At 46.6% G+C, this 23,495-nt stretch overlaps 1 protein-coding gene and 4 non-coding genes across 5 annotated transcripts; all 5 read right to left on the bottom strand.

Moving 5' to 3' along the window:
* Positions 1-976: 976 nt before the first annotated feature.
* On the bottom strand, positions 977-1,049 carry trnaf-gaa (transfer RNA phenylalanine (anticodon GAA)). Its single transcript has one exon. It is a non-coding gene; the product is annotated as a tRNA-Phe (tRNA).
* Positions 1,050-1,128: 79 nt separating this feature from the next.
* Positions 1,129-1,202, bottom strand: trnai-aau (transfer RNA isoleucine (anticodon AAU)). The gene has a single exon. It is a non-coding gene; the product is annotated as a tRNA-Ile (tRNA).
* A 90-nt stretch (positions 1,203-1,292) lies between these two features.
* On the bottom strand, positions 1,293-1,364 carry trnap-ugg (transfer RNA proline (anticodon UGG)). The gene has a single exon. It is a non-coding gene; the product is annotated as a tRNA-Pro (tRNA).
* A 1,101-nt stretch (positions 1,365-2,465) lies between these two features.
* Positions 2,466-2,537, bottom strand: trnap-agg (transfer RNA proline (anticodon AGG)). The gene has a single exon. It is a non-coding gene; the product is annotated as a tRNA-Pro (tRNA).
* Positions 2,538-5,736: 3,199 nt separating this feature from the next.
* Positions 5,737-7,545, bottom strand: LOC135780045 (uncharacterized). The gene is made up of 5 exons (XM_065290997.2): positions 7,420-7,545; positions 6,536-7,337; positions 6,027-6,289; positions 5,798-5,981; positions 5,737-5,756 (listed from the first exon to the last, which is right to left on the bottom strand). Exons 1-5 carry the CDS (start codon positions 7,435-7,437, stop codon positions 5,737-5,739), a joined length of 1,287 nt encoding a protein of 428 aa, XP_065147069.1. The 5' UTR covers positions 7,438-7,545.
* Between the last annotated feature and the right edge of the window lie 15,950 nt (positions 7,546-23,495).

The following is a 23,495-nucleotide window of genomic DNA, read 5'->3' as shown; positions in this document are numbered from 1 at the left end:
AACTTTGTGTACACGGATTTATTTGGAAAGAAGTCGATGCTGGATTTGCAGAGAGACTGTGATTTAAAGCACCACTTATATTGGATCTGACAACAATGACACAGCATTATACACAGTAAGACATTTTACTTTATTTAAGTTACTGCGTTTCACTATTGCTTTGTTAGAAGAGATCGCTTGATATGTCTGTTGTAACATCCGTGTCTAAACACGTATGTTTGACTGTTTTAATGTACTAAAAACATTAAACTATTAATAAAGATACACCACTTAACAACACGACTGTAATTTAACGGTAGAAATATACAGTGTTATTTATAAAGAAGGATTTATCAAACGCAGTTTAGATTCTGATGCCCGTTTACTGTGTTGTATACGGTAATTTAGGCGAGTTACGTTTGAAAGGTCAAACACTCAACAAAGCTTATTTTTTATCATATAACTGTGGTATTTAACATTTACGTGAATGTAAAAGCAACCTCACAAGCACAATCGAATTATACAAAGTTATTGATAAGGATTTATTAGCCGCAGTTTAGATTCTGATGCGCGCTTACTGTGTTGTTTACGGTAATTTAGTCACGTCGAGTTTTGTTTCTACTTTAATATACGTATTGTCATTTATGTGTATCATATTTAGCACCCAGAATCTTTTGTGGCTCAAACATATTTGTGTTCGGCTGCTATTTTTATCACATTAATGTTTTTAAAACATTTCCCCACATGTAATGACGGGGAATGAAGCCGTCCAATCATAGCAGTGGGTGTTTACGTCCAGGTCTTCAATGCGGCCCGCCCCTTCAAACGAACCATTTCTCCAGACAGCCACTAATCTAAGTTACAAAATAGCCTATTACTTATTGTTTTTGATGTTTTTGAATGTAAAAACCACGCGGACATCAGAAGTAGACATCAGGCAACAGTATAAAACAATAAAATCGACAAATTCACCGCCCCTTTAAGAATTGGCACTTGATGCCGAAACCCGGGATCGAAACAGGGACCTTTAGATCTTCAGTCTAACGCTCTCCCAACTGAGCTATTTCGGCCTCAAGGGCTCGTGTAGCAGGATTTCCATGACAAATCACAGCATTAAAGCGGTCAGCCAGAGAAGGTAGCGAAAAAGCTTGGCCCGTACGGGGATCGAACCCGCGACCTTGGCGTTATTAGCACCACGCTCTTACCATCTGAGCTAACTGGCCACGGTTTGCTGCGTGGAACTGCGCATGTCTCTGCCAAGACTGACATGATTGTTTCACAGTGCAGCAGCAACAAGCAGCAAACCGAGGGACGGGCTCGTCCGGGACTTGAACCCGGGACCTCTCGCACCCAAAGCGAGAATCATACCCCTAGACCAACGAGCCAAGGCGTGCTGCCTCGTTGCCATGCCGCTCCGAAACACGTAACCACAACACAGTCACCAGTTCCCAGGGTCACAGTCATTTCAGCACAGAAAAAGCCCTTTTTGAAAAACTGCTGCAACATATAAGGAAACAAAATACTTTGACAAGGTCTGTATTGTATAGCATTAATATTTTTTTGTTTGGAAAATCTGGAATAGTTAAACATGTTAATTTATTCTTAACGCCATTTCAGCATCTATGGCTATATTCATGGTGAGAACTGGTTATTGGCAACGTCAGAAATGCAGGTTAGGCGACTTGGAGATGTCAAATTGTCCTTCCCTCGGTATGTGTCTGTGTATAGATCAAGGTGGGTATAGTTTTTGTACCGTGAAAGGAAACCAAATAACGCAGTGCCTAGAGAAATTCCACGTTGACTCAAGGGGAACATGTAAACTCCACACAGAAAGGCTTCCTGACCCTGCCAGGGCTTGAACAGGGGACCTTCTTGCTGTGAGACAACAGTGCTCTGTTTGTGATGGCCACTGTGTTGCCCCAAACATCTTTATAAGAAGGGGAATCCCAATACTTAGTGTACGTTGTAACGTCAAGAAACATCTAAGAAGCCATGTCTTTATCACATTTTCCAAGTGTTGATTTTAGATTGGGAGAAAATTCTGATGAATCATCCGTAAACTAATTTGGACACCATGCATCACTAGCCTGGTTCTATATTTAACTCTCATAGCTCCGGGCACATCAGGGTTACCTAGCCAGGCCCAGTAGACAGGATGGTGTGCCTTTCCTGGCCAGGAGGGAGTAAGACGAATAGCCTGGTTCATTTTTCGGGTTGAGTCAATTATGTTGCTTGAAATTAACTCATCGTTTGTTAAAACAGCAAGCCCTCTCTGGTAGAAAGCATAAAGGGTAGGGGGATCGTCTAGGGGATTGCAAACCCAGACCGCCTCGGACACGGTATCTAACTGGAAATCCCAAAGGCAGAGGCGCCTCTGAGGGGTCTCTGACGTCCTTCACGGGTTTCTCGTTGACATTCCTCTGCTGCCCGGATTGCCATACACAGCGGTGTTGTGTGTTAAAGCTCTGATAGGCAAATTTAAAGGTGGGCTCGTCCGGGATTTGAACCCCGGACCTCTCGCACCCTAAGCGAGAATCATACCCCTAGACCAACAAGCCAATCGAGGAACCCCACCGGCCCACTGGGAAACAATTTTCCACCACGTAGCAGCCAGCTTGTAAAAAGCCAAATCAGTCTTGCGTTGAGCCCAAGGGGAATTAGCTCAAATGGCAGAGCGCTCGCTGCGCAAAGGAAGGGGCCCAATCTTTGCGCCCCCGCACGCAAGCGAAAAAGACGCAAAAAGCGGTTATGCGGCGCCAGATTTCACCTGCAACAATATTCTGGATATTTTCCTCTGCGTTATGGTATGTTACAGTAGTTTTAGTTATATTTGAAACAAGTCACCCTCCGCGGGCTGGACTCGAACCCGTGGTCTGCGTGACGAAGTATCCAACAAATCCTTACAAAAAATGTACTGTAGTAAAACCATGGTTACCACAAAATAAACATGGTTTTGCTAATAGTATACAATACACCAAAAAGCATGGTTTCTACGCTTTTACAAAAAAAACATGGTTAATTTAACCGCGCAACTATTTAGTTATCTATATGGCATGTCATTATATTGATTGATATTTATTATTTTGTGTATATTATTTTTTTTAAAGAACATTACCTGTTTATATAAAAATGAATAAAAACCATACTACACTTTTACCACAAAAATATGGTTAATTTAACTATGCCTATTATCTATGATCATTATATTGGTTGATATTAATAATTTTGTGTATATTATTATTTAAAAGAACATTACTTGTTTATGTTTATATAAAAATTTATAAAAAGCATGGTTACTACACTTTTACCACAAAAAACATGGTTCATTTAACTGTGCCTCTTTTAGTTATGTACTATGATATATCATTATATTGATTGATATTCATTATTTTGTGTATATTATTTTTTATAAAATATTACGTGTTTATAAGGTAATGTAAGTAAGGTAAATTTGTATGTTTTTTATGTTTATATAAAAATGTTTCTTTAAAGACGTGTTTTTGTGTGGCATATGATTTGATTGATATGATTTTTCGGATTTATTTATCAGATCCACAGACACTTCAGATGTAAATTTTTTATTAAAATAAATACACACAAATATTGAAATGATCACACACACACACACACACGCACAAATATGTACAATATATACAGGAAAGATGTTATTTATTGAGGTGGTGGAGTTTGACATCTTTCTTGCTGGCGCTGCTCTGCCAACCATTCCTCTAAAGATTTGCCATTTGAGGCACGCAAACAAAATGTGGCATTACCATATCGGCTATGGCCAAACTCTTTCGTTTTGGGCTGCCCACATTTGCTGCACGTGTTAAAAGTAACCCCTCGCACATACTTCCTCTTCTGGACACCACTTTCATTCTCCACAGCCCGTCGGCGCCTGTTTCTTTGGGTGTAACGGGACACAGGAGCAGCAGACGCCGGAGCAGGGGGAGCTGGGACTGCACTGGATGTCGAAGCACCAGAAGGTGGAATCACCACTGACACAGTCATGTCTGGATTAAAGACTACTGTGCCAAACGACAACCCCGGTGCTAAAATGTGCTGCATTACTCCTGATGCTGTGGGGGCAGGTGCGATGGGTGCTAAAATGGGCTGCACAACTCCTGATGCTGTGGAGGCAAGTGCGATGGGAAACTCCCTGGTGGCAGCAGCTGGCTTTCGACCTGGTCGCAGAAGAGGAGCCTGTCCTCCACGATTTGGTGGAAGGAAAAATTGATGTTTTGGGCCTGATGTTGATGGTACTTCATTCAATTTTTCCCTCTGTGGAGGCAGGTGTGTATCAGCCACAGCAATTGGGTTAGATGGAGTCAGACCCTGACCGAGGACGCCCATTTCCAGTCTATTCTTCCACTTACGAAACCTGAAAAAATAAATTTTTATTATATATATGTGTGTAAGTATTCAGTTAATTTGAAGCGAATGATGTGCCTTGCTTACCACTGAGTGAGTGTCCTATGGTTTATCTCAAACAGCTGGATCGTTGTTTTATCCATCAGGGTTGGATTGTTAACCACCAACTCTCGGATGTGGTGGTAATCTGAAATAACTTTAGACCACCTGGGGATGCAAACTCCATCTTTCTTGGTTGACGACTTGTGTAAAGCACAAAGCTTCATACAAATGGTGTTAACCAAGCGGCTGGCATCGGGCCACTGCGCTGGACCCCCAGGATGTCCAATCAGACACCGTTTCACACTCTCCACACCTGGTGTGACTCCAGACCGCTTCGGTGCCTTATAGCGCCCATGTGTCAGCTGAGGCTGATGTCGAGGCTGATAGTTGACCCGCTGTTTGTCGAAATCTAGGAGAGCTTTCCACAGCTGGATGGCCTCTGTCACCTGCTGGTCAGTAAGGTAAGGAGCCTCACGAAGACCCACCAGGAAACCAGCCAAATCCAGGACCTTGTCCCACCCAGCGATGCCATCGGGTCCAATGACTGCTCCCTAGTAAATGCAGATTTATATGAATTTATGTGGAGTAAAACGAGTTAAATTAATTTTTTTTTCAATTGCTATCAAGCATTGTTTTAGGTCAATACTAAGAGGGCATTTAAAAACTGTACACAGTCAAAACCTGTCAAAGCAGGAACAAGCAACTAACCCAACAGGGTTGGACGTCTTATTAATGTCACAGTGCGGTAAAGAGGTTAATGTGATCCATCAGTTCAATGCATTCAATATCCACATCTTTCAAAATTCTTCTGTCATTTATGCTTTATTACTTGCAAAGCACAATGTATTATGTATACTATGTACATTTCTCAAATGCTAACACACTGCTTTTGAAATTGTTACAAACATTTTTAAAAGAATGATGGCAAATTCCATGCATTTCTCCAGTAATTGTTTTAAAAATATAGAGAATTGTAGCAGAAAATGAAATAGTAATCATTCTAAGCTAATTGCAGTTTTACTTGAAAGCCAACCCATGTGTTCTGCTCTAGTCTCATTACCATGATTTACAGTATTAAAAGGGGATATCTTGGAACTTATTTAGCAATTTTGCAATATGGATCAAAAAGACAGGTTAGGAAAGTAGATTGGTTCAGAGAGGGAGAGTATGTGGAGGAATGCTTGTTAGCAATTAAAAAAAAAGACCTTAAAGTGTCTTACCTGAGCCTCGTCGGAAATACTGCTTCCAGTGTCAGATGGCTGTGACAGCACTGAATGGGCAGGGGCAAGATGCTGTCGTTCTCCACCAGGAGATGATGATGTGGACGGCTCAGCCAGTAACACATCAGCCATCGATGATGGGGACTGATGCAAAGGCAAAGATGAGGGGCTGTTTTCAAGATCACGGCAAGGGTCATCCTCATACAGCACTGGAACTGTGATGTCCTCCATGATCTCTTCCTCAAACCCCTCATCTTGCAGGTCCTGATCATCAACTTCCTCCACCAGCCTGTCTTCCTCCTCTGGGTTCTGGAGCACTGGAGTAAGTGTTTTGCCAGTCTGGCTGTAAAGGTACTCCATTCCCAGCACCTACAAGAATAAAAAAAGTTAGTCATTTGTCTAGTACATTAGTACACTAAATATATAACTTAGTAGAATATTACAAAAGAACAAATTATTGAATTTCTTGCCTGTATATGCTCCAGGAGGGCGATAGCGCTCATCCCAGGGCTTTCCGAAGACAGTTCGGGAAAGCTTGTCCACAGCCTCTTTCATGGCACTGCCATATGTCCGGATGGAGGACGCTCCTTTTATGGCATCTTCCATCCTGTCATCATTCCAGCGCATCAAGCCCTCAAGAAGATAAGCCTGAAAATGTGCATCACTGGCACTGGTTCCTAAAAGTCAGATAAACAAAAATGGTTTTATGTGTCACACATGTTCAAGATATGTGCTGCACATGAGGTGCTATGTAATTACATAAACAATTATTGGTATTATAACCAGAGTTACTAGTGACTGGTAAGACAGCTTTGTCAATGCTTATGACATCAGAAAAGACCTGTAATATTACTGTAGAGTGTGACATTTATTAATGTGACATTACTTTAAAGAAATATTTTTAATCCATATGTATGTAATACCTGGAATAAAACGGTTTAGGTGGAGGTGGAATGATTCCAAAGAGGTAGAGCCACGGGCACATCTGTAGCAGCACAGTTCCACACCGCCTTTCTTCAGTGTCCCTGTCTTCGTGTAGAGGGGAAAGTTCTCAGGGTCTTGGATACACTGTACGTGCTTACGCTGTTCTTTCCAAATCTGCTGGATCCGTTCATGGTCCAGCAGAGGAACTCCCAGAGTGTCTTTACCACTCGCACTGTCAAACAGATCAACCAGAGATCCAATCAATCTGGTGGTCTCCTCCACACCCCTGGTCCTCCTCTGGCAGTGCAGTGCCAACTCTCTCCGGGTAATGCGGGCACTCAGCGCCTTTCCTGAGATGTGGCCAGCCTTCTTTGCTGCCAGCTCACCCTCCTTTGCACGGTGAAGAGCAGCCACATCATCTGGATCCCACTCAAAGATGCACATGGACAGACGTGCCATGAAGATCCCATAGAGCGGATGAGCCTCTGTCGTGACACCTGCAGCAAATCGCCGCATGAAATGCCAGATGTCAAGGCGCACTTCAAGCTCATCCCACTCCGAAAACATGACATTCACCTGAGACTTGCCATGAAGACTGCAGCAATCTCTGTCCACGTACATCACTTTCGGGGCTGCCTCTCCTGCCTCTCGGTAGCGTTTCATTAGGCCAGCTGCCATAGGGTGCAGTCCATGTCCCTCTGCGGCTGTCAGCACAGAGACAAGGACTTGGCCATGTTCGTTTCCTACATTTGTGCACCAGGCAGCTGTTCCTGCAGCAGCACCGGCAAGTTTCTTTGTGACCTATTGCAAAAAATAAAATAATTAAAAACTGTGTACACACACATATCCATATGGCAAATTTCTGGATACAGGGATGTGTTACCTTCTTTGTGGAGTCCATCTTCAGAACACAGCCCAAGACAGATGTAATTTTGGCTTTGACCTCGTGCAGTCACCCCAGAACATCCCTGGCGTACACGGCTAACAGCCACTTAGGTTTAGGTAGGGCAGGTAAAGAGGGAGGCTCCGCAAACAAGGGTGGTTGCACAAGGAAGGACCTTGTAAATGGTTCACAGGCAGTCAGGTACTGAAGAACACGCTGTGTCCATGCCTCACTGTGTTGTTCCATGAGCTTCTTGTACAGCTGTGTCACGCTGTTGCCCTGTGTCCTCTCCCTCATCATCCTCAGCACCCGGTTGTCACATGAGTATCTAAAAAACAACAGTATAATCATGCAAATGCTTTGTTTGGTAAAAAAAAAATCACAAATTAAAGTGCCTATTAATGAATGATTGTCATTATGAATTACATGTATGTCAGCAAAGCTGGAAACTGACTGCGGTGGCCCATATCCAGTTGCCCCAAAATGTCCTCGGACCAGGCGGGATATTTCTTTTTGCAGCGTTTGCACTCCAGATACTCAGTGGCAAGATCATACCAACCGTCGATGTCCAAGACTTTGCGCACGGTACGGTAAAGTCCTGCGGCTGTTAGTTTGTGCTTATCACAGTCTGGTCGAACACAGACAAGAGGAAATCGCCACATCTTGAGCGGCATCCATAAGAAAAGGGGCCGACAGAAGAAGAGGTCAGGTGAGGCGGGCGGCTGAGTGTGAATTAAAGGGACCTGAGGAGGATACCACCAAAGCTTCAGTTGGGACACTAGTTCTGGCTTGCCGGTTCGCGGGTTGGCCTTAAATAGTGTGTTCCGTATCCACTCATGCTGGAAAGGTGGAAGATGATCTTTCCAGTGAACTGGAAGCTCAGCTGGTGGTGGATGATGTGGAAGACCTGGTGCTTTTGCTGTTTCCGCTGATGGAGACGGACCAGAACAGGTCTCTGAGTGAATTAAAACAAAAACAATATAAGGATGAATGTTGCATTTCATAGTAAAATACCACAAAGCAGCCCACAAACAGTCGGCGAAGCAGAATTTTGGACAAGTATTAATAATTATTAGGATTAGATTTAGGAATAACAGTGAGGAAAATGGTACTAGTGTTAAGAAGCAAAGAACCCAGTGTACACTTTATTAATGTAAGATCCCAGCAAGCAATTTTGGCTAAAATAAGGCAGAATTTGGGCTGCTCATGAAAGTCTAACAGATGTCTAACCATAGCACACAAATAGATGATACATATAAAAGAAATGAAAGCAAACCCCTTGAACACCTGTTGACTTTGCTTACATAATGGAATATCATACATCTCAAAGTTATTTAGGCAAGAACAGCATGAAAATGTATTCAAGGTTATTTTAGGGTAGAAGTGGATTAATCATAGCTGGACTACATTGGGTTTCGGTTTTTGCTTGCAGGGATAAAATGTTGATGTGTAAATTAGATAGAATGGAGGATATGAGGCGTGGTGAATTTAGTATAAATGAATGATGCCCACAGACATGAAGCATGCACACAGACACATTAAGGAAAAGATGTTCCTCTAATAATTACAACAATGATCCCAACCATCCTGTCTGCTAAGGTGGAGCTAAAGAGTGAGTGAGAAGTGCAAGCGGTGTGAAGAAGTTATGCAGTGATTGTTTAACAACGGGTACGTTCGGAAACCCAAATACACTGACACCTTTAAACATCCTTACGGTTTCGAAGAAATGCGCTCAAAGCATACATCCAGCTTGAGGCAAGATGTGACATAATTCTGTATTGTAAACAAAAAATTGTTAAAAATGTTGATTATTTAAAAAATAAATGCTTCTGCTTTTGCATTTTCACAAAAACATTCTTATAATATTTGCATCTGTGTCATATGCCACACCTGTATTTATCTGTGCTTCACATTGTGATGCAGCAAATACCAGTTCCTCATCATCATCTTCAGCAGTGGAAACGGACGTGCCTGGAGCAGAAATAATAATAAAACTGTTATTATGTTATGTTGTTCACCGTAAACTTATGAGACAAATTTATGTAAGATGGTGCTTACCAGTAGTGAAAAGCTGCCTTCGGGTCAAATGTGTGGCTGGGGGTTCTGCTGCTGGAGGAGGTAAAGTGGACTGCAGTAAGGATAAATGGCAAGTGGGCAGAATAATTGCTCTGTGGGCATGATGAAGACCTGTAAGTGGTCAGGGGGCATAATAGTTGTTTAATGGGAGGTGAGGAAGACTACTGAGAAATATTAAATGGCAAGTGGGCAGAATACTTGCTCCGCGGGCACGACGAAGACCCCCTAATGGGTCAGTGGGCACATTAACAAGTTGACGGGACATGAGGAGGAAATCGACATTGAGTTTGATGCCAAGCGGGCAAGATAATGGCTCGACGGGAGTCCAGGTGGTCCGCCCCAGCACGAGGGCGCCCCATGTGGTGTCCGTTTCATCATTAGTGGTGAAATTGGGTCATTACCAGGGGGTAAGGGGAAAAGTGCCAGACCGTCATTTGGTTACATGGCGATCGGGCGTCCATTTGGAGGTTACGATCCATTCGCCCCTTTAAGTTGCCAAATGGCAATTTATTAGAATAGGCAAAAATCCCACGAACCCACTAGGTTCCCTTACCCACGGCTATCTTCTTCTTGGTCCGCCCGGTACCTGGGGCCTTCCACCTCAGGCAGTCTCGAAAGGACGTCCGCGTTCGTATGCTCTCGCCCAGGCCGATACTGCCCAGGCCCCACCGCTGCTCCACTGCTCCCAGCTTCGCCGTCTGTAAATGTACCAAAGGGTTGTTATCTGTAATTACTGTCACCTTGGCACCCCAGAGGTAGTCTTTGAATTTCTCACTCAAGGCCCACTTCAAAGCCAGCAGTTCCAGTTTGAACGAGCTGTAATTTGCATCATTTCTCTCGGCCGGGTGGAGGCTCCGGCTCGCGTAGGCAATTACCCGCTCAGTTCCTTCCTGCTGTTGGGCCAATACTGCCCCCAATCCCAGGTTGCTTGCATCTGTGTAAAGAACAAACGGTTTAGTAAAGTCAGCATACGCTAGAATGGGGGCCTGTAGCAGTTCTTGCTTCTGCTTCTGGAAAGCCGTCTCGCAGTCAGCGTCCCAGCTTATGGGGGGCGACCCACGTCCCCGGTTTCGACCGGTGCCAACCAGCAACTGGTTAAGAGGTTTAGCAATCTTTGAGAAATCTTTTATAAATCGTCTGTAATATCCCACAAACCCTAAAAAGGATTGTCTTTGGTGCGTTCCAATCCCTTACTGCAGATACCTTCCCAGGGTCTACGGCCACCCCTGCTGCGCTGACCACGTGGCCCAGAAAATGGACTTCTCGCCGTAACAAATGACATTTATCAGGTTGCAGCTTCAGCCCATACTTTTCCATGGCCTGGAAGACCTCTTCGAGGTGCCAGAGGTGCGAATCGAAATCTGGGGAGTAAACAATCACATCATCCAAATATACCAACACTGACTTCATCAACTGACCTCCAAGGCAGCGTTGCATCAGACGTTGGAAGGTGGCCGGAGCGTTGCAGAGCCCGAAGGGCATCCGGTCCCATTCCAACAGTCCGAAAGGGGTCGTGAAGGCGGTCTTCTCCCGGTCTGCCTCGGCCACTTGCACCTGCCAATAGCCACTGGCCAGATCTAGGGTGGAGTACCATGCTGACTGCGTGAGGCTGGCGAGAGAGTCTTCAATCCGTGGTAAGGGAAAAGCATCTTTCTTCGTTACTAGGTTCAGCTTACGATAATCCACACAGAATCTCCAGGCTCCTGTCTTCTTCTGTACGAGTACAATAGGGGCCGCCCAGGGGCTACTGCTCTCCCTGACAATGCCTCGGCCCAGCATGCCCTGTAAGAGTGTGCGTACCTCTGTATACAAGGTCGGTGGAATCGGTCGGTATCTCTCCCTGCTTGGCCCTGCGTCCCCAGTAGGGATGTGGTGTTCCACCACCTTGGTGCACCCGTAGTCCTCATCATGCTTTGCAAACACATGTTGCCATCTCCGAAGGAGTGTCTGTAGTTTCTGTGTCTGTGCCCGCTCTAGATCTTCCCCTTGCAGCGACTCACCCACAAGGTGTCTCGGCACATCTCTCCCCCTGTCATCCGACGAGGCATCCATCTGTGTCAGGGCCACCTCAATGACAGTAGGGCACACCTGACGAAAACTGACGTCTCTCTCTTCCCTCACCTGGTGGGGTGCGACCGCCGTCAGCCGGGCCAGCCGTTGGTGTCAGTGTAAGTGCACTGCATATGGGTGTTCATTACGTACTCTCACAGGGACCCTCCCCCGGTGGACCGCCGCTAGGCCCCGTGCAACTTCCACTTGTGGGCAGTCCGTGTGGGGCTCAACCAACACCCACTCCTCTGGGCTAGCTTCTCGAAATGGTGCTCTCGCCCACACGATGGCCTCACTTCTAGGGGGAATAGACAAAGCAAAACGACACATTACTCTTCCTACCTCCTCCCGGTCTCTACGGACCTGGGTCATCTGGACCCGGCGGCAGTCAGCCACTACGCGCTCCCACTTGGGCCTCTCGGGAGGTGAGATCCTTGGGCCAGGCCGAGCCTGGAATAATTCCTCCCAACACTCAGAGAGGACGTTCATGCCCAATAGGGCTCGGTGAGTACCCAAACATCTGTCTTGTACGATGATCACACCCTTTTGGGGGACCACCACCCCGTGGACTTCTAGGTCTGTCAATCTATAGCCGATGTAAGGGATCTCAAGGCCGTTTGCACCCTTCAACGTCAGCCAGGGGGCCTCTGCTCCTTGTGCTCCTTGCTTTCCGAATATTTCTTGTGAGAGGCTTTCTGCAAACAACGTAACCTGGGAGCCCATGTCCACCAGGCACTGAATCGTCTTGCCGCACACCTTTACTTCTGCCATCGGACTATACCCAACCATCTGGTTCCTAGAGCTATCTCCTCTTCTCTGGTCTTCTCGAGGGGTCCCGGCCACACGACCCAGTGTGGCCGGTCAACCTAAAAACCCCCTTCGGATGCTCTGCGGGGCCCACACTGACGACTATAATGGCCTGGTTCCCCACAGCGATTGCAGATTGGTCGTCCCTGCTCGTCCCATTCAAATCGGGGCCGGTTCGGGCATCCGGGTGGCTCTCGGCCCCTCTCTGAGTAGACTCGATCTCAGGGTGCCGGCCTCAGTTCCTCCCGCGCCCGTCCCTGGCGCAGCTCTCCCAAGAGGGTCTTAGACAGCTCAGACATCTGGTCTCGGACGTCTTTCAGAAGTTCCGCTTTCAGGGCTTGCTTCCAATCAGAACCCTCGGGCTGCACTGGCGCGGTTCCACTTATGGCCGCACATACCGGGGTTTCACTCACTTCGACATCATCACCCTCCAAGGCCAGTGCTTCCTTCTTTAGGTCTTCGAACGTGAGCCCGGGGTCCCTCCGAAACCTGACCCTCAGACTCTGCCTCACAGGGCCCTCTTTCATCCCCAGAAGGAACTGGTCACGCAGCAAGGTCTCTCCGTCTCCTAGCCCATGATCACAGCGGGTCTGCAGCCGGGTGAACTGCTCTCGCAGCCTCAGGGCGAAAGCTCTAATGGGTTGTTGGGGGCCTTGTTTACAATTGAAGAACTGGGGACGGAGGACGGCTACTGGGGTGTGGTCACCATATTGCTCGGTGAGAAACTGGAACACAGTTTGTGTTGGGTTGATTTACAAATAAAGACTGCTGCTTTGAGTGTTTCCTGTGTCACTTTATTTATCAACTACAACCATAACGTGTCCCTCACTTATTCATCTAATGCCTGCCATGCAGTCCTCAATTGGTAACATGTAATATAGATTACACCACATCCTTATTGAAAATAAAGTAAACCACTCTTAGCTGTAACTCAAACCATTAGTATTTCTCCATTGATTTTACTTCTAACATGTCACATAGGTCAGCTGAACTGTAATGTTCTGGGCACAACATTGTCATAACATTCCTTTTCCCTTATCAAACAGCTATTGTAAACAATACACATTTTTTAATGCAAAAAACTGATTAGATTAAGGCATATTTCAGAACTTATGCAAACATAACAAAAATGTTAACACGTTCCTTCACAGATCCAGTCTTTTTGGTTTCACCACTTCTCTACCAGACCTAGTTCGAACAACATCTGGTGTTTGTTGTACTGGTTGCTCAGAAAGTGTCTCTGCAGGAGGGCTACTTTCATTAGACTGGGTCAGCTGTGATTCATTATGAGACTCTGATATAGGCAAAGGCACAAGATGACTGCGGTTCCTTCTGATTGTACCCTGCGATCTACTGATGACATAGGACCGTGGGGTTGTGTGGACAGATGTCACTGTGCCTGTTGCTTTTGCATCTGTAATCCAAACAGGGTTTCCAGGTATCAGTTTGTCCAGATCTCTTGTTCGGTGTCTTTTGTTGAAACATTCTGTTTGTCTCATCCTTCTCTCCCTCTCCACATGACGAAGCAGTTGAAGATCAGGCAGACATGGCTGTAAAGCCTCTGGTAGCATCGGTAGGGTGGTACGGAGCCGACGCCCCATGAGCAGCTGAGCAGGGCTGTAACCATTTGCCAGCGCTGTGGTCCTATAAGCTAATAGAGCCCTGTACGGATCACCAGCCTTCATGAGGAGATTTTTAACTGTGCGGACAGCTCTCTCCGCCTCGCCATTGCTTTGGGGGTACCTGGGACTACTGGTCACGTGCTCGAAACAGTACTCACTTGCAAAGTCTTTCATTTCCTGACATGCAAACTGCGGGCCGTTGTCTGTGATCAGTATCTCTGGTATTCCGTGACGAGCAAATATTGATTTCAAATGCACAATGACATTAGCAGAACGAATTGGGCTGAGCTGAGCAATCTCTATATACCTAGAGAAGTAGTCCACTATTAACAGGTAGTTTTTATCTTGCAAGAGTGAACAAGTCAGCACCTAACTTCTGCCATGGTCTGTCGGGTAAATCTGTGGGCATCAAAGGCTCTCTTACATTGACTCTTTCCTGTATGCACTGTCTGCATTTAAGGACAAGTTCACTGATCTGGTTGCTTAAACCCGGCCACCACACTGCCTGACGAGCACGCTCTCTGCACTTAACCACTCCCTGGTGACCCTCGTGTATTTTATCCAAAACCGAGGTGCTCATGTTCGCAGGAATAACTAACCTTGTGCCCCTAAGTAGCAGTCCATTGTGCACACTCAGAACACCTCTCTCAGGCCAGTAATGCTTCACCGCTCCTTGCAGCTGGTTACGATCCGGCCAGCCTTCTGCGCAGTACCTCATGACTTGTGAACAAACGCTGTCAGACATCAGCTGCTCTTGCAGATCTGTCAGGTATTTACTGCTTGTAGGGAGACCCTCTAGCACGAATTCGAGGTAAATATTAGTGGCCTCCATAAGATCTGTATCAGCGCAAGTAACACTGTTTGTAAGTGGTAAGCGTGAAAGTGTGTCAGCTGTGGTGAGACTTTTGCCAGGGATGTGCTTTATTGTGTACAAGTACCTCATTAAGCGCATACGGAATCTCTGTATCCGTGGCGGAAGCGCATCCAAAGCTTGTCCTACCAGAAGACTCACTAGTGGCTTGTGGTCTGTTTCAAGTTCAAAGTGGAGACCTAGGATAAAGTCATTAAACCTCTCACAGGCCCACGTAAGAGCCAGCGCTTCTTTCTCCACCTGTGCGTAGCGCTGCTCGGTAGGTGTTAATGATCGGGAAGCATAAGCCACTGGCAACCACACATCACCCGCATGCTGCAGCATGACGGCCCCCAGGCCAAACGAAGAGGCAACCGCGGAGATTTTCTGGGGCTTATTCGGGTCGTAGAGCTGTAGCACAGGAGGAGAAGACAGTTCAAGTTTAAGGTTGTGAAACGCTTTTTGCTGGTCGTGCCCCCAGTACCATGCATTTTGGGTTGAAAGTAAATCTCTTAGTGGCTTATCCTTTTAAGAAAGGTTGGGAATAAACTTCCCCAGTTGGTTCACCAAACCAAGGAAGCTCCTCAGCTCACTCACATCGCTTGGCTCTTTCATGTCCTGAACAGCTTGGGTTTTGTCCGGATCGGGGCTCATTCCGTCCTCTGAGACGATTAATCCAAGGAATTTGACTTTTCTTTTATTAAACTCACATTTTGACATGTTCAATGTAACACCAGCTTCCTCTGCTCGCTGCAGGACAGCATGCAGTCTTGCGTCGTGCTCCTCTACGGTCGACCCCCAGACCAGGATATCGTCCATGTGACAAACGACACCCTCGAGACCTGCTGTAACCTCTGTCACCATCATGTTTTGAAAATGTTCGGGCGTGCTGGTAATCCTGAATGGCAAACGGTTAAAGTGGTACCTGCCAAATGGTGTAATGAAGGTGGTGAGGAGTGCCGACTCTGTAGATAGTGGTATTTGCCAAAAGCCCATGTTTGCGTCGAGTTTGGAAAAATATTGAGCACCTGTGAGCATGCCTAGTGTTTGGTCTACAGAAGGAAGTATGTATCTTTCACGACACACGGACTCATTTAAAGGTGTCATGTCCACACAGATACGCACCTGCTCTGTGTCCTTTTTGGGAGCTACTACCATGCCACAGCACCAGTCGGTCGGCTCGTCCACACGACTAATAACTCCCATTCCTTCCATTCTGTCCAGCTCCTTTTTAACTTTGCCCATGAGCGGCAGTGGCACACGCCTTGGCACTTTGAGGGAAAAGGGCTTGGCATCAGGTTTTAGTTTTATGGTGTATGGCTTACGAACTAGCCCGAGTCCTTTGCATAACTTGGGGTAGGCTTTACTCACCGTCTCCTCGTTTATAGTATCAACTCTGGCGATAAGCTTCAGTCTCACCAAGGCTGCTCTACTCAGCAGTGCCATGCGCAGGTTTTGGACTACATAGATTTTCTCCGTAGTGCTCCTCTCACCATATGCAATAGTCTCTGTGGTAGACACCAAAACAGCTAACGCGGCCCCTCCCGGCCCGTACAGTGGTTTTTCAGCCTTGTCCAATACTTTGTCTCTGAGGTTGAAGCTCACAAATGTCTGTTCGGAAATGGCGGACACATCTGCCCCGGAATCTAGCTTGAAAGTCCCCTTATGTCCGCTCACATTTATGTCAGCCAGCCATGGTTCTTCTCCAGAATCCACCACGCCCAGAAAAAGTCCAGCCGCGGTGTCCGCGACCTCATTCACAGATGTACTGGACTTACAGACTCTACCGTAGTGTCCGCGTTTCCCACAGTTGTGACATTCTGCATTTTTTTCTGGGCACTTTGCTGCTGCATGCGCGGGTGCTTTGACACACTTGAAACATGCTTTACTGTCGTGTTTGGTCCTCTGACACTTTGCGAACTTTAACTGTTTTTGTTCTTTGGTTTTAAACTTATATGGCTTCGCTTTTCTAACCTGTACTGCATCCATAGCTGTTTTGCTGGCGATAACTTCTCCTCTCAGGTCAGTTTGCTGTCTCTTTATTTCCTCATATTGTCTCGCCATTGTGATAGCTTTAGCTAGGGTAAGATCTTTGTCAAGCTGCATTCTTTCTGACAGAGACGAATCTTTAAGACCCACTACAAGCCTATCTCTCAAAAGGTCATCATGAAGAGCGCCGTACTCACAGTTTTCTGCCAATGCGTATAGGGCTGTAATGAATATGTCCACGGGTTCTGATGGCTGTTGCACTCTCTTGTTAAATTTTGCCCTCTCGTAAATCACATTCTTTCTAGGGACAAAATGCCTGTCGAAAGCTGTTTTGACTGCATTGTATTGCTGGCGCTGCATGGCTGTTAGCTCGAGCCCTCTTAGCACGTCGTCAGCCTCATCTCCCATGCAATAAACTAAAGTATTGACTTGGTTTGCTTCCGAAGAGTTATTCAGATTACTTGCCAGTCTAAAACGCTCGAACCGTCTGCTCCACCTTTCCCACTCCTGGGGCTTTGCAAAATCAAATGGCTTCGGTGGTTTAATGGTGAAGGTAGCTGCTGGAGTCGCCGCCGCCATCACCGGCGCCGCTGCGGCTGCTGGGGCTCCTCTCGCTAAGTCTTCCTCGCTCATAGTCGCTAGCCGGGCGCAAAGCTGACTACAACCTTTTCAAAGCACAGCCACTTCTGACACCATGTTGTGTTGGGTTGATTTACAAATAAAGACTGCTGCTTTGAGTGTTTCCCGTGTCACTTTATTTATCAACTACAACCATAACGTGTCCCTCACTTATTCATCTAATGCCTGCCATGCAGTCCTCAGGCATTACACATGTCAGTGTTGCCCTCTAGTGGTAACATGTAATATAGATTACACCACAGTTTGGGCGGTGGCTCTAACAGCTGTGGGGGCGGCTTGCACCTCTCGCCGCGCTTCCCCCTCTAAGGAGTTCAGTACAAACTGAAGCCGCTGGGCTGCACTAAGGCCCTGTAAGTCGGCCAGATACTCTAACTGGGCCTTCCACTCTGCCAGCCGTACTTCCGACTCTGTTCCTCCATACTTTTGGATCCATGGGCTCCCCATAAAGACGGGTGTGGCACGGGGTTGGGCTGCGGGTCCCGCGTTGTCGGTCATTGGGCGACCTTAGTTACTCAACTCGAGGTGGAGGCCCTGCCGACTACGCACCTGCTCTGTGTCCTTTTTGGGAGCTACTACCATGCCACAGCACCAGTCGGTCGGCTCGTCCACACGACTAATAACTCCCATTCCTTCCATTCTGTCCAGCTCCTTTTTAACTTTGCCCATGAGCGGCAGTGGCACACGCCTTGGCACTTTGAGGGAAAAGGGCTTGGCATCAGGTTTTAGTTTTATGGTGTATGGCTTACGAACTAGCCCGAGTCCTTTGCATAACTTGGGGTAGGCTTTACTCACCGTCTCCTCGTTTATAGTATCAACTCTGGCGATAAGCTTCAGTCTCACCAAGGCTGCTCTACTCAGCAGTGCCATGCGCAGGTTTTGGACTACATAGATTTTCTCCGTAGTGCTCCTCTCACCATATGCAATAGTCTCTGTGGTAGACACCAAAACAGCTAACGCGGCCCCTCCCGGCCCGTACAGTGGTTTTTCAGCATTGTCCAATACTTTGTCTCTGAGGTTGAAGCTCACAAATGTCTGTTCGGAAATGGCGGACACATCTGCCCCGGAATCTAGCTTGAAAGTCACCTTATGTCCGCTCACATTTATGTCAGCCAGCCATGGTTCTTCTCCAGAATCCACCACGCCCAGAAAAAGTCCAGCCGCGGAGTCCGCGACCTCATTCACAGATGTACTGGACTTACAGGCTCTACCGTAGTGTCCGCGTTTCCTACAGTTGTGACATTCTGCATTTTTTTCTGGGCACTGTGCTGCTGCATGCGCGGGTGCTTTGACACACTTGAAACATGCTTTACTGTCGTGTTTGGTCCTCTGACACTTTGCGAACTTTAACTGTTTTTGTTCTTTGGTTTTAAACTTATATGGCTTCGCTTTTCTAACCTGTACTGCATCCATAGCTGTTTTGCTGGCGATAACTTCTCCTCTCAGGTCAGTTTGCTGTCTCTTTATTTCCTCATATTGTCTCGCCATTGTGATAGCTTTAGCTAGGGTAAGATCTTTGTCAAGCTGCATTCTTTCTGACAGAGACGAATCTTTAAGACCCACTACAAGCCTATCTCTCAAAAGGTCATCATGAAGAGCGCCGTACTCACAGTTTTCTGCCAATGCGTATAGGGCTGTAATGAATATGTCCACGGGTTCTGATGGCTGTTGCACTCTATTGTTAAATTTTGCCCTCTCGTAAATCACATTCTTTCTAGGGACAAAATGCCTGTCGAAAGCTGTTTTGACTGCATTGTATTGCTGGCGCTGCATGGCTGTTAGCTCGAGCCCTCTTAGCACGTCGTCAGCCTCATCTCCCATGCAATAAACTAAAGTATTGACTTGGTTTGCTTCCGAAGAGTTATTCAGATTACTTGCCAGTCTAAAACGCTCGAACCGTCTGCTCCACCTTTCCCACTCCTGGGGCTTTGCAAAATCAAATGGCTTCGGTGGTTTAATGGTGAAGGTAGCTGCTGGAGTCGCCGCCGCCATCACCGGCGCCGCTGCGGCTGCTGGGGCTCCTCTCGCTAAGTCTTCCTCGCTCATAGTCGCTAGCCGGGCGCAAAGCTGACTACAACCTTCTCAAAGCACAGCCACTTCTGACACCATGTTGTGTTGGGTTGATTTACAAATAAAGACTGCTGCTTTGAGTGTTTCCCGTGTCACTTTATTTATCAACTACAACCATAACGTGTCCCTCACTTATTCATCTAATGCCTGCCATGCAGTCCTCAGGCATTACACATGTCAGTGTTGCCCTCTAGTGGTAACATGTAATATAGATTACACCACAGTTTGGGCGGTGGCTCTAACAGCTGTGGGGGCGGCTTGCACCTCTCGCCGCGCTTCCCCCTCTAAGGAGTTCAGTACAAACTGAAGCCGCTGGGCTGCACTAAGGCCCTGTAAGTCGGCCAGATACTCTAACTGGGCCTTCCACTCTGCCAGCCGTACTTCCGACTCTGTTCCTCCATACTTTTGGATCCATGGGCTCCCCATAAAGACGGGTGTGGCACGGGGTTGGGCTGCGGGTCCCGCGTTGTCGGTCATTGGGCGACCTTAGTTACTCAACTCGAGGTGGAGGCCCTGCCGACTACGCCAAAATCTGTCACGCCCAGGGGCTGGCTACGGTTCAACTAACAACCACGCCCCTTCTCCACTTCCACCTCGAGGAGGTCCCCAAAGTCAACCCAATGACCAGACAACAACAAGAACAGGTAAAATATATGAAACAATCTTTATTTAGTTAAATATTTAAGAAGACTTGGGGAATTGGGGAAAGGGCAATTAAAACTAAACTCCTGCTCTGCCTTCCAGGCAGGCTATGGACAAGCAAGTGACAGAAAGGGGGGGGGCAACGGGGGTCCAAGGCGCTGTAGGCCCAAGGGAGACGTAGAAAACAGGCTCCTGCCTGTCCCCGCTATCCGTGGCACCCTCCTTTTCCTTCCTGGAGGCAGAGGTAAAACAGTATGAGTTGTCGAAGTGAATCTCTTGTCTGCGTACCTGTATTCCACTTCGCGAGGACTTCACCACTCGGGCTCGTACAGTTCTTTGTCGTTTGTTCACTCTCCTTCTCTTTCTCTTCACAGGCAGTGGCTGGCACACAAAGACACAGTTAGTCTAACTTGGATAGCTCTCACCTCTTCGCTGGCTACAGCTCTTGGTAAGTACAGGTTGCACACAGCTCGTTCTCTTTGTGCTCACTCTCGTTCTCTTTCCCCACAGGCAGCGGCTGGGACACAAAGGCACAATTAATCTGACTTGGATGGCTCTCACCTCTTCGCTGGATACAGCTTTTGGTAAGTAAAGGTTTCACACAGCTCGTTCTCTTGGTGCTCACTCTCGTTCTCTTTTTCCACAGGCAGCGGCTGGGACACAAAGACACAGTTAATCTGACTTGGATGGCTCTCACCTCTTCGCTGGCTACAGCTCTTGGTAAGTACAGGTTTCACACAGCTCGTTCTCTTGGTGCTCACTCTCGTTCTCTTTTTCCACAGGCAGCGGCTGGGACGCAAAGACACAATTAATCTGACTTGGATGGCTCTCACCTCTTCGCTGGATACAGCTCTTGGTAAGTACAGGTTTCACACAGCTCGTTCTCTTGGTGCTCACTCTCGTTCTCTTGTTCCACAGGAAGCGGCTGGGACACAAAGACACAGTTAATCTGACTTGGATGGCTCTCACCTCTTCGCTGGATACAGCTCTTGGTAAGTACAGGTTTCACACGGCTCGTTCTCTTGGTGCTCACTCTCGCTCTCTTTCTCCACAGGCAGCGGCTCTTTGCTGGATACAGCTCTTGGTAAATACAGGTTTCACACGGCTCGTTCTCTTGGTGCTCACTCTCGCTCTCTTTCTCCACAGGCAGCGACGGGGACACAAAGACACAGTTAATCGGACTTGGATGGCTCTCACCTCTCTCTGGGTGTAACGTACAGTAAGTACGGGGGTAACAACAGTGGTTCTTCTCGTGCAAATATGTACAGCACACTCTCCGTCTCTGTCGATCAACGGGCTTAACAGGTTAGTATACAATTTTACAAGGTGGCGGGCTTACGACAGCTGGTCTTGGCGATGTATCAGATGGGGCGACATTTCCTAGATAGCGCCGGGGGCGAACCCTCTCGGCGAACTCAATAGTCGCAGAGGGGCGGAACGGCACGTCGTCTCACCAGGTCGAGCGCTGCCCTCTCCTCGCTACCCGTTGGGCGATCGAACACTGGAAAGGGGCGCCCCTTTGTAGAGACCCCGGGACGGCGGAACTCCTTCACCTCTCTCTCTGCGACAATGAAAACCCCACAGGTAAAGTATCAACACAAAGGGCCCGTGATCATACTGTCCGGTTCAGTTGTTGAACGGCGGCGTGCTTGCACGGTGTTGAGCGGTTGTAAATTGTACTTAGACTGATGACTTACGGATCCCCAAATCTGAGTCAAAAACCTCATTCACAGGATGAGTCGGCAGAGGAAAAATGCGTCAGAAAACAGCGAGGACGTAAAAAAGTCCATCGATCTCTTGTTCGAAGAAGTAACTGCTGTCCGGAGGCAGCAGGATCATCTCCTGGACCTAGTGGAGGAGGTGAAAATGCTGCGTCTCCAAATCGAAGTTAAAGACAAGCGGATTGTGGATTTGGAGCGAAGGGTGAATGAGCTCGAGCAATACTCCCGGATGAATGATCTGGTCATCACCGGTCTACCAATCAAACCACGCTCGTATGCACCCGCAGTGGCTGGGGACAATGGCGATGAGCCTGAGCTGGAGACGCGCTCGGTAGAGCAACAGGTGGAAAGCTTTCTCCAAAGTAACGGAGTGGAGCTAAACCTGGACCACATCGAAGCATGCCACCCTCTACCCAGGAAGAGCAACACCAAGTCCGTAGTCATCATCCGATTTGTCAACAGGAAGAATAAAACAGCATTACTGAAGCAAGGAAGCAAACTCAAAGGAACAAATGTTTATTTGAACAAACACCTGACAAAGAAGAACGCCGAAATAGCCTGGAAAGCAAGAGACCTCAAGAAACAACATAAAATCCAAAACACATGGGTAAACAACTGCAAAATATTTATCAAGTTAAACGGCTCAGCGGAGGAAGCAAAGATTCTCACGGTGAAACACTTGGAGGAATTGGACAAATATCAATGAAAGTAATGGGTCAACGCATACGTCGTCGTGAAACCATCAAGGTAACTGCTGATTTACAGTTGAACTATATATAACTACACAGTATGTCCAATCCAAAAGACAATAATAATGAACTATTGCAGAGAATCCATGAACTCCAACTGCTGGACCTGAATATGTTCAGTTATACAGAATACAACAATTATGACACAGAGACAGATATTGATCCGGACAATAATTTTCTTTCTTCGGACAATATTAACTGCAAGTATTATACTAATGCACAGTATAATACTAAATTAATGACTAAGGGTAAATTGTCAATTATTCATTTCAACAGTCGAAGTATGTACTCTAATTTCAGTGAAATACGTGACTATCTAGAGTCATTTGTTCATCCCTTTAGTGTCATAGCAATATCTGAAACTTGGTTTAATGATGACAAAGGAATCAACTTTGCAATAAATGACTATGATCTCAACTATATTAATAGACAAAACAAAATAGGTGGTGGTGTAGCATTGTACGTCCACAAAACAATACACTTTTCAATAGTAAATAGTCTGTCAATAGCACTTGATAACGTAATGGAATGTGTAACTATTGAACTAAAAAATGAAAAGCAAAAGAATATTATCATAAGTTGTGTCTATAGGTCACCTGGTTCAAGCGTAGATTTATTCAATGAATGGATGGTTAAACTGTTTTCAGAAGTGAGTAAAAAGCCCTTATTTGTATGTGGGGATTTCAATATTGACCTTTTAAACTCAAACACACACAAACCTACATGTGAATTTGTTGATAGGATGTATAGTATGTCCTTATTTCCATCAATCTCCAAGCCTAGTAGGATCACCTCTCACAGTGCAACTTTAATTGATAACATCTTTACCAACAACCTCCTAAACAATACTGTTAATGGTCTATTG

Source organism: Paramisgurnus dabryanus, chromosome 19 (genome assembly GCF_030506205.2).
Source record: "Paramisgurnus dabryanus chromosome 19, PD_genome_1.1, whole genome shotgun sequence".
NCBI lineage: Eukaryota > Metazoa > Chordata > Actinopteri > Cypriniformes > Cobitidae > Paramisgurnus > Paramisgurnus dabryanus.
The sequence above is the reverse complement of the archived record's forward strand: the minus strand, read 5'-3'. Positions and strand labels throughout refer to the sequence as shown.

Excerpts from the sequence above, each read along its gene's own strand:
- LOC135780045 (XM_065290997.2), bottom strand. Across the intron at positions 6,290-6,535 it reads CCTAAACCGTTTTATTCCAG|GAACCAGTGCCAGTGATGCA; the intron begins GTATTACATACA and ends TCTGACTTTTAG. Across the intron at positions 5,982-6,026 it reads TACTAAGTTATATATTTAGT|GTGCTGGGAATGGAGTACCT; the intron begins GTACTAATGTAC and ends TTATTCTTGTAG.